The sequence below is a fragment of the Papaver somniferum genome, chromosome 4, assembly GCF_003573695.1.
Source record: "Papaver somniferum cultivar HN1 chromosome 4, ASM357369v1, whole genome shotgun sequence".
In the NCBI taxonomy this organism is placed as follows: domain Eukaryota; kingdom Viridiplantae; phylum Streptophyta; class Magnoliopsida; order Ranunculales; family Papaveraceae; genus Papaver; species Papaver somniferum.
In genome coordinates, this window is record NC_039361.1 from 96770627 (window position 1) to 96782291 (window position 11665).

General features: G+C 38.4%; 1 protein-coding gene across 1 annotated transcript in view; it reads right to left on the reverse strand.

The window, feature by feature from the left end:
• LOC113272853 (histone H3.v1-like) overlaps positions 1-10735 on the reverse strand; it is a 35014-nt gene extending 24279 nt beyond the window's left edge. Inside the window, exon 1 of the mRNA XM_026522647.1 lies at positions 10588-10735. Coding sequence (XP_026378432.1) covers positions 10588-10735 — 148 coding nt within the window. The remainder of the gene's footprint in view (positions 1-10587) is intronic.
• Between the last annotated feature and the right edge of the window lie 930 nt (positions 10736-11665).

Below are 11665 nucleotides of genomic sequence, written 5' to 3' on the forward strand. Positions count from 1 at the left end.
TGCAGATGTTCATGCCGAGGTGAATCAACCTTTCAGAGATGCTGGAAAGCTGATGCATTGTATGTCTCTCGATCATCTGGGAGTCGTCCGTGATGGAATCAACGCTTTTTTGGCAGGGACGAAATGAGTTATTACTGAAAAGGAAAGATGAATATGAAAGGCTTGCAGCTTATCAGCAAAACGCCGCTGGCTTCAGAAAATGAGACTAGCGGCTGAAGATGAAGTATGATCTCGCGCGGAAGGCGTAGCTTTTGATTCACATGTAGATGAATGAAGAATTTCGTCATAATTTGTCATTAGAAAATTCAGAAGTCGGGTTTTCATTGAAAATGCTGTAGAATCTTCGTCCGATGTCGGATTTTCGTGATCTACCCATGTTTCTCCATCCTCAGAAAATTTCCAAGCTTTAGAGAAGAAGATTTTCGGCTTTTGAGCACGTTTAAGGGCCGAAATTGACGAGACAGTAAACTTCCAGGAGATTTCCAGAATTGTTTTAGCTGGTATGTAGTCCAATGTTTTGGCCGCATCGTTTTTCTCGTTTCTTCAATTCTATGAATTTTGGATATTTTGTAGAGGACATCCATACGAAGATAATGGTATATGACCCATACCTAGATTCTTCACCGATTTCTCTCAGCTCGCTGCTTTGTGCGTGACAATGTAAAATCATCTCAGGCGTGGTAGCATGTCCTGGTGGTAGCATTCCTTTTATGATGATGATTAGCACATGAGAGTCCGGTGTCACGGGTCTCGGATTGTGAAACTGATCATCATGATCAGTGGACTGTCAGTCCCCAGTATATTGTTAAATCTCTCCTTTTCGTTTTCTCTTCTTATGGCAAGACTTGGATAGAGGACCCTGATGCGTGTCGTAACCACAACAAATTAATTAATATTTTTCTCACTAATTAATAAGTAATATAGTGATAGTAAGGATCGTTCCCACGAGGAGCAAGAGGTTTTAGTTGTCTTATAATGTCACAAAAAAGGGGGTTTTAGATTTTATAAAGTAAAAGAATAAACAAAGCAATTAAAAAGATGTTGAAACCAATAAGAGAGATTAGATCAAGGAATCCTTCTTCGTTGCAAAACAATGATTCAAGTTATTTTCTTTTCCACTTTTTATTAGTCACAGATTATCACCAACCATAGGTAAAGCATCTAGCTCAGTGTTAAACCCCTAAATCCCTAGTATCACCGGATACGGAAGTTCTCGACTACCGTATTCTATTCACCAAACCACCTAGTAGTAGCTCACTCAAGATGTAATTTAGTTAAACGCATTAAGATTTATGAATTTATTAGGTTGATATTAGTAGTTAGACTCTTAGCTCAAGGTCTACTTGCTAACGTTGTTTCCACACACAATTGCTCCACGGAATCCCTCTGAAAGGTCTCGTGTTTGCTACTTATGTAAAGAGTCAAGAAACGATTACTTATCCCCTAACTTTCACTAGATATAGATCAATTTACAAATCAATTTAGTATGCATCCTAAACAACCTATCAATCAACCATGAATTCATAAACATTCCTATTAGTAAAAACAAACGATAATCATGTGAAAACTTCAAAGTAGATTTAAAACAAAACTCAAAACATATCAAGAACTAGGAATTCATCCTCAATCAATAAAATTATCTACTCATGCTAAGAAGTTCACACAAAGAATAAAGAAAAGAGAAGTGTTGTGTGTGTAAAAGGTGTGTAAGTGTAAAAAGTTATGTAGAGAACTTCTCTATTTATAGGCTTCAATTTCCTATCAATCCTCTTAGGAATAAAATCCTCATTCCATAATAATACCACTTTCCCAATTTGAGCCTAATTCCAATTTTAAGTCTTTCTCAAATCTTCCATTTTCTCTTTCCAAATCCAAGCCCAATTCTTCAAACCCATGAGTCTAAATGAGTCTAGAAAATTCTTGATTAATTGAGTCGCCTATGAAATGACAATATTGCCCATTTCGCACAAATTGGGTGATTTCTTCTTCTCTTCCTCCGTGCGACTCCAAATACCTAATAACTCAAAAACATGCGTACATAATTTACAAGAAAAATAGAAGAGAAAGCATAAACAATAGATAATAAATAGGATGAATTCTACATCCTATCAAATTCCCCCACACTTAGACTTTGCTAGTCCTCGAGCAAATCAAACTAAAACTTACAACTTCAAAGCGTTCCAGCGTCCCAAGCATCCAAAGAGTCATGAGGACATAGAGTTTCTGCATGCTAGTAATAAGAAGTTAGAAATACTAAAGAACATATTCTCATTCTTAAATGTTGAGTGAGAAATAACCACACCATAATGAGAGAACGCATGTTTGAGAGCGATCAATAAGCATTTCGCCTCGACTTCTGCCTCACCAAAAAGGGTTTATGAAATTGCACTCAAAGGACGTACTTTTATGGTTCTCACATGCGTGTAGGTAGGAATGAAGAGAGAATTCCTGCAACACGTTGAATGGTGGGAAGGACAACTTCCGAAATATTTTAAAACCCCACATCTTTTAACGTTTTGAAAAACCATTTTTCTGACGATCTCTAAGAAAGGAAATCAACCACTATTATCGAGGATGAGATTACTTACTCACCTTCACATCCGATCGCCAATGATGATAACACCACTCTCACGGCATCCAATAGAAACGTATTCCGCTCCTCGTTTTCATCTTCTTGGTCTTCGTCATCGGCTTCAACTATTGATGATAAACTTTTGAATTTCATAGATCCTTGACAATTTGTAACTTTCTTCCTCAAAATCGTTGTCGCTTGAAACTTCCTTATAGATTTTCCTTCCCCACGGCTTATTAAATAAATAAAACCAATGATAAATTTTTCTCTTGTCTCATTTTTTTTTTCAATTTACTTTTTTTTTAGAGACAAGAGAAATAAAATACAAAACAAAGTGAAAATAAAAACAAACCATGGCCGTGGGAAAAGTACTTTACCGCTTTATTCTTTCACAACTTGTATCGTCTCGAAATCATAAACTTCAATAATTCTCACCTTTTGCTTTTCTTTTCTCTTGTAAATAAGTCTTCAACTTGGATATAAAATTACGCTCATTGTCTAGTTGCTTTACTTGGATATGAAATTTGCTCTTTTCTTGTTCCGTTGCTTGTAAACCTTGAACTTTTTCAACTTTCCTTGTAGATTTTGATGTCGCTCCCTTGTTTATGATGATGGTGTTTCTATGGATCCGTTGTTGTCGAGAGAAAGAATGGTGCTAACTGCAAATCGAACTACAAGAAGGAGGCTTTCATCTATAGACGTCACCCTCATGATTGACAAAATTAGCACTCAAGAGATCAAAGAGTAGTGCTTCTATTGGTGGGAGGTTGGGTAGCTCACCATTCTACTCAAAATTAACATACGGTGACACACACTCAAAAGAAAGCTCTTTAGTTATTTATAAAGAAATCTGGTCGGTGCCTCGCATGATATAAATAGGGTAGTCTCCACTAATGATTGATCAACAAATCTAATAATGCATGTCTCCCTGCTCCTAATCTGCATCTCCGGCATGATTAAATCCATTATTTAACACTCTAACAATCAAGAAATCCGAACGTAGTTCCCTAACACTTCCACGTTCAGTTATGTCGATCAGAATTCTCTATGTAAACATACCTAGAAGTATGCTAGTGACTCTAAAATCTCTAAAAGTTAGAGGTTTTATGCAAAAAAATTTTTTAAATAAATGCTTAACCACTCCCCCACACTTAAACCTTACATTTTCCTCAATGTAATTGAATCGTCCAAGTAAAGTGAAGATGGGAAATCCTAGTATGATATAGAACAAGAAAAATAAATAAACCAAACAAAAAGAAAATAAAAAGTAAAAGGATAATAAATACAAAACCTATGGGTTGCCTACCATTAAGCGCTTGTTTTAAAGTCGACGGCCCGACTTAGATTCTTGTAAGATTCACTCCCCATATACTAACAATCTGAAAATTTGGGGATCCACCCACAGTACCTGTTTTGCAAACAATAACTCCATACAAATGTTAGCACAAGAAAACAATAGTGAAATTATCGCTCGATAGAAACTTCCCCCACACTTATTCTTGTCCACACTCGGAAGTGTATAAAGAACATAGAATTTTGGAATTTCCATGTATTTCTCTTGGCAAACCTGCATAGTGTTAGCATCAAGTGTTTCCAATGGTGGATATCTAGAAACAAAATCATCCAAAAATACTTTTGAAGCACATACATTCAAACCAATAAGAGGTAAAGGAGAAGAATCAATATGCAAAGTGTTATACAAACCTTGCACAATCTCTTGTATTACAGAATCCTCTTCATCCTTAAAAAATTCAAGTGAATTACTTACCTCTTGTATATCATGGTCCTCTATCAAACCTTGCAACCATTCTTCGTCGTTTTCTTCCGTAACCAAAGTCTTGGCATCATTAAAATCATTGGCAGATTCAATTGGGTCTTCCACAATATCAATGAATTTGGTATCATCCTCTAGCATCATATCTTCAACATTCTCATCATCGGAGTCGGGCCATTCACTAAAATGATTTTCATCGGTATAAATTGTAAGATCTTGTGAGGGTGTTACACCGTTTATAACAATAGGTAAGTCACACCCAATCTCCCCTTTTGAATAGTGAAGATCGTTATTATGATCCGGAGTTGGAATAACTTCCTCATTGTTGCAACGCTCATACACTACCGCGGACTCATTTCTTTCCCTAAGGAATTTTTTAAAAGCACTAATTGCATCTTCCTCGCTCTACCTTTTGAATAGGTGATTGATCATTATTAAGATCAAGGCTCGAGTAGCTGCACTAGCGTCATCAAAAGTCTCCAAAGGTTGGTCCTTTTCAAGACAATCATCTTCACTTTCAGACTCACCATAATAAGAATCTTCATCGGTTTCATAACCTTTATCCAGACGTCGTTTAAGTTCCATATGAATGGTCCTACTAATTTCTGCGACAAGCTCTTCCGAGGTTCCATCATCTTCCAACTTGTATAATTTCTGTGCAAGTTTCTTGACGTTCACACGCTTACCACCGTTGGCTACAATAGGTTCTCTTTCCCAGGACTCTTCCCTTTGAATGGGTGAATGATCATAACTACGATCCATAGTCAGATAAGAAAAAGTGTTGCAGAAATTGGTTTGTGCGACGTTCTTTTTATCACGGTCAAGTTGGTCTAGTATTTGTCGCATATCTTGCAATTCTTTCATAATCTGCATACAACTCGAATGAATCCATTTAGAAGTAGACTTATCCCACCTTGGTGCTTGACTTACATACCTACTACAAGGTTGTTGATATGTATGAGAATATCCATAAGGTTTTGTAGGAAATTGATCATAGCCAAAAGATTAGTTTTGATTGTATCCTAAAGATGGTTGGAAGTTGCCATAATGTTGAGGTTGAAAACCGTATTGATTGTTGTAATATGCTTGCTCTTGTCCACCGTACATGGAAAACTGGTACCTGAAATAAAAAATCTAGAAAACAAAGTTAAAAACAAAAATAAAATGAAAATAAAAACAACTAAAGCTGCTCCGCTGCTCCCCGACAAGGGCGCCAAAATTTGATGCGTGTCGTAACCACAACAAATTAATTAATATTTTTCTCACTAATTAACAAATAATATAGTGATAGTAAGGATCGTTCCCACGAGGAGCAAGAGGTTTTAGTTGTCTTATAATGTCACAAAAAAAGGGGGTTTTAGATTTTATAAAGTAAAAGAATAAACAAAGCAATTAAAAAGATGTTGAAACCAATAAGAGAGATTAGATCAAGGAATCCTTCTTCGTTGCAAAACAATGATTCAAGTTATTTTATTTTCCACTTTTTATTAGTCACAGATTATCACCAACCATAGGTAAAGCATCTAGCTCAGTGTTAAACCCCTAAATCCCTAGTATCACCGGATACGGAAGTTCTCGACTACCGTATTCTATTCACCAAACCACCTAGTAGTAGCTCACTCAAGATGTAATTTAGTTAAACGCATTAAGATTTATGAATTTATTAGGTTGATATTAGTAGTTAGACTCTTAGCTCAAGGTCTACTTGCTAACGTTGTTTCCACACACAATTGCTCCACGGAATCCCTCTGAAAGGTCTCGTGTTTGCTACTTATGTAAAGAGTCAAGAAACGATTACTTATCCCCTAACTTTCACTAGATATAGATCAATTTACAAATCAATTTAGTATGCATCCTAAACAACCTATCAATCAACCATGAATTCATAAACATTCCTATTAGTAAAAACAAACGATAATCATGTGAAAACTTCAAAGTAGATTTAAAACAAAACTCAAAACATATCAAGAACTAGGAATTCATCCTCAATCAATAAAATTATCTACTCATGCTAAGAAGTTCACACAAAGAATAAAGAAAAGAGAAGTGTTGTGTGTGTAAAAGGTGTGTAAGTGTAAAAAGTTATGTAGAGAACTTCTCTATTTATAGGCTTCAATTTCCTATCAATCCTCTTAGGAATAGAATCCTCATTCCATAATAACACCACTTTCCCAATTTGAGCCTAATTCCAATTTTAAGTCTTTCTCAAATCTTCCATTTTGTCTTTCCAAATCCAAGCCCAATTCTTCAAACCCATGAGTCTAAATGAGTCTAGAAAATTCTTCATTAATTGAGTCGCCTATGAAATGACAATATTTCCCATTTCGCAAAAATTGGGTGATTCTTCTTCTTTTCCTCCATGCGACTCCAAATACCTAATAACTCAAAAACATGCGTAAAATACATAATTTACAAGAAAAATAGCAGAGAAAGCATAAACAATAGATAATAAATAGGATGTATTCTACACCCTATCGGACCCAGGTAGAAAAATTGATGTAAATACCTAGGTGGTAGAAGTTGAAGGTACCTTGATGAAGGACTTAGTGGAAAAGACCCGGTGGACACTGATCGACTGTGGAAGTTATGAATCTCGTCTAAGAATTGCTGCTTGCATATTGTATGCTCTGGAAGCTGCAGGAACCTCATACGACGTCTAAATTTGATGCTTGATCCCAACTTTTGAAGCTAAGAGACTTAGTTATCTCACTAGACAATAATAAATCAATTTGGAGTTGTATAGGTCAGCCAACGAAGCGTGCACATTTATAATTTGTAATCCCGTATAAATTTTTCAGATTTCGTATACCTGACGGTAAAGGCCATATCTTTCAGATCGTATATCCGATTGATGCGCCCTTTTGGTACGTTGTAGAAGAGACATAGACAAACATCTTTAGTTCAGGAATAATCGTCCCATTCATCACCCATTGGTACTTTTTTCTAAACCCATGGCCTGAAGTGTATTGTATCTCATTTGTAGAGGTGATGAGAACATCTTGTGGAAAGACTTGGGATTGTGCCCGCCCATCGTGCAAGCTTCGGAAAGACTTTCATGTGAACATACTTCATGTCTACACACCTTGATATGAATCATTATTGCTTGGAGAAGTCCGCTTCGTCGAGCAATACTTCAGAAAATGGTTAATTGATGAAGCCCTGGATGTTGCTCTTGAGACCGTTGATGCTAGATCACGATTGAAATTTCTCCAGAAATTCTTGTTAATACTGAGACCATGAACGGAGCTCCTCCACATATCCTTGTTGATTCCGATACTATGTTTGGAGTTTCTCCAAAGACCGAAAAAGGCTAGAACCATGATTATCGATATAGGCTTTGCTCCTTCATCCAGTGAGCCTTTCATGAAATAGTTGGTGAGTTGAGCATTCCTAAGATGAATATGTTCTAGGACTTCGACCCAAATTCTCTGAATATGACTTTACTGTGAAGTGGCTTCGTCAGGGAATCGATATTATCGTGGCAGATAACAGCTGCAGTCGCCATTCTGGATGTGAGGAGAAAAAGTTCCTTGGTCGTGAAAGGCTTGTGATGTAGAGAGGTTCCGCTGATGAAGTTTCATGGAATCACATCAGATTGCAAATTCCAATAAGACTAAGTCCCCAGTGTATGTTGAAGGAGTTTGTGCCATCCATGGATGAATGATGTTGCATCTGCTTCAGAAGTCTTATCATGGGATAATGAAGAATTAGCGATTGTAATTTAGTTACACTTTGATTGCGCTGGTGTTGAATCAGTGTGTCATCGTCGAGATATTTGTGCTGAAGCTAGATGCGCCGTTATAGGAGGTGTACTCTTTGATTAGGAGTACAATTTGAAGGCTTCTTAGATGCTTGAGCGTTGAAGCGTCATATCCCTTGAGCATGTATTAGATTTGATCGTTTGGGTCCCAAATATCTTCTGTTGATTCAGCATTCCTTTAGTCGCGGTAGTGGGATTCAACACTTGTGTAGACATCGAAGCTTTCTGGTTTTGTGGCACACATGAACACTCCTGCAAGGCTATGGAGAAATTCCCAAATTATTCTTTTTCGTGCTTGAACATCATCTCAGTAACGAATGTCTTAGTGAGATGCTCGATACGGAGAAATTTCAGATTCAAGCACTTGGTAAAATATTGCTGAAGTGAGATTATCCACTTATAGCGTCTTGCAATAGCAGAGATGCTAGCAGAATTGAGTCCCCATGCTAGAATAACATGTGAGGAAATAAATGACATAGACATGCGAGGAATGAGACTTTCCTGAGTGCAAGACCTTTTGATGAATGTTTATGCATCTTTTGCAGGTTCTTGTTTCAACCTCGTCAAAGTTCGAAATTCCTCCAAGTGCTCTGATGATGGAACGTCCGCCAAATCTTCAGGATCAGAACTTTCTTCGTTGGAGAGATGTGTAAACAAATGCGCTTTGTAAGTACCCATCTTTTCAGCGTGGATCCATGCTCGTCTGAAGGACATGTCATATCCTGGATCTTCCTGATTTTGTGAAACTTGGTTTCCGTCCAAGTTCAAATTATGTTCACTTTGAGAGTGATGTAGCCATAAGTATTTCCGAGCGTTCCTTCAAGGTCTCTGATTGAGATGGGAGCATGAATAGATTCTTGTCGAGTGATGCCCGTGGATCCGATGGTTTTCAATGGAATGTTGTTGATGGCGGTGCCAACATCGATCAACGTTCTTCCAAATTAGTTTCTGAGATTGACTGTGGTAAGAAGTCCCCAGTCGTAGATCTCTTGGTCTGTGGCTGGAGGCTCAAGAAGTATTTCCGGAATATACTTCTTGACACGATGTGGTTCAGTGCTGTGAACATGCCTCTCCTTTGTGTCTTCGACAGATAGAGCAATTCACGTTCGACCAAGGATTAAACTGCCTCTTTGATAGGTTGTTCAGAGAGTGTAAAGATTCTGATTGGGAGAGGGTTCTTGTGTACTCCTTCAGTCACCAGTTGAAGCTAATGTGGATCAACCTTCTCTTTGAAAATGTGTTCCAAAATATTACAGTTGCTTGTTGGATGATTGATGAATCTATGAAGGTGACAGTACCTGGGATTCTCCATTTCTTCTTCAGTTGACTCTCTCCTGATAAACGACAATTTGATTGCACCATCTTGAACCCATACTTCTAGTAACTCGATCACTCCTTCATGAGAAGAGAAAAGGTTGAGTCTGTCCGATCATTTCCCCATTCGTTGATGCCGGGTCAAGGTTTGTGCATTTCAAGATTGGTTGTCTTTCTTTGGTGCTTTCAGAGGAGCTGGAGAAGCGTGCTTGCGTTGTGACTCAGCTTTCCATTTGCTTCCTTAAGTAAAGCAGGTGCGGTAGTTGCTGATCGCTTAGCTGCTTCATGAAGTTCTGAAAAGTCTGGAACCGAAGATTTTCCAGTAAAGCTCTGTAGACCGGGATCGTTACGTTGATGCATAAGTCTAAAAGTTGCTATTATATGACATCTGGGTCGTGGCAATCCAAGGCTTGAACTCTGAACCTTTTCACATAGTCATTGGGATATTCATTGATCCTTTGATAATCCTTCCTAGATCAGAGAGAGTGACTTGCTCTGAAACGAAAAAGTATTTTCTGTAGAAAGAATTATTCATCTCTCCCCAACTGGCAATACTTCCTGGTGCGATGTTGTTGTACCAGGTGTACGCTCTGCCTGTCATAGACTTTGAAAATTCCTTCAAACGGACGACATGGTTGTGCTCGTGTTCACCCAGTAATTCTAGTAACCGAGAAACATGCTCTTGAGAATTGCATGTTCCATCATAAAGGGTGAACGTTGGAGAGGTATAACCTTTTGGCAGAGGAATCCTTTGTGTAGCAGCAGGGTATGGAGGTTGGTGACGGTGGACAAAGGACGTCTTATATATTCCATGATCCTCCAAGAGACGTTCCAGGTCTTCACAAGTGATGAAACTGGACGGTTCTTTTGCTGATGGGTTGTCTGCAGCCTTAGGAACTTCCTCATCATCTACTACATGGATTGGAGTGACTTCAAGATCAGCAGCCGAAGATGTTTCTTTGTCTTTTCCTTTATATTGAGTTTTCTCTGACATTTTGTCTGTAAGAGACTTGAGATAATTGCATAATTCCTTCTGAGTGGAAGCCATGTCAACCTGATTCTTGGCAAGAGTTTCTTGCACTTTCATGAGATCACCTATTGTAGGCGGATTTTCTCTGACTTCTTTAGGAGACCATCCGAAGAGAGGATTGTTGATGGCTCCAGTACCATCTATCACTGGAGTACCAGTATTCGGAGGAGTATTATTGGCAGGTTGCGCCAGAAGAGTGGTATTAGCGGTACCACTAGAGCTTGCAATGTTAGGGTTAGGTGTTGATCCTGGGTTGGTGACTGAACCAGACCTAAGATCGACCATCTTTGTGAGAACTGAGATTGCAACCGAGAGAATGATCTCCCACTGTGATCACAAATACGTAGATGGGGAAAAACGATTTTCTGGTTTTTACGGAATCGAGGAGATGACCGTGCGGAGGAGACTCCTTGAACCGAGAAAATGCTCAACCTCACACAGATGCACTACAAGAAGGGAGTGCTTTAAGTTTGAGAGATCAATCTGTAGGACTCCGTCCTAAACCAAGACAATGGCCGTTCCAGAGTCAATTCAGTCACAAGAGAGGATGGGTCGATCTGTAGGAGGGAAGCTGAGAAATGCGTGAGATCAATGGTGATCGAAGATTGTAGGTGTGTTGTGTATTCTGCGTAAGAAAGTTCTGAATGATCGAATTTAATTAGTTGAGAGTGATTGCTCAGACGATGAGTTCGTGTAGAAGAAATATTTTCAGTTTGAACTTGACGAGAAACTCTTGTCTGTTTCAATCATGATTCAGAGACATTTATACTGCTGGAATTATAAACACCCTGATCTCATGAAGTGTGACAGTTGCTGAAGTCAAAGAGTGGAGAAGTGGGAAGCCGTGTCAAAACCAGTTACTCATCGTGTGGAGACTTAGTTGATTTCCCATCCACCACTTTGCTAACTCCTCCAACTGATTGCACGACTTGCTCACATTCTCGTTGTGTGCATGAACACACGTGTCGTAGACCACCAGACCAAAACCCTAGTTAAAATCCCCCATGTGACACGATTGACATCTCGTGATTGTGGAGTCAGTTGCTGACTTTATGGGACGATGAGTCCTTATATTATTGAGTCGAACGTAATTTGCAAATGTTATGAGACTCATGCATTGAACATGTCTGCTGAGACAAAGGTATATTGTCGAATAAAGGTTGATAATTTTAAGATGAGCAAATGTTGCTGAATTTTTGAATATTGATAGTTGAA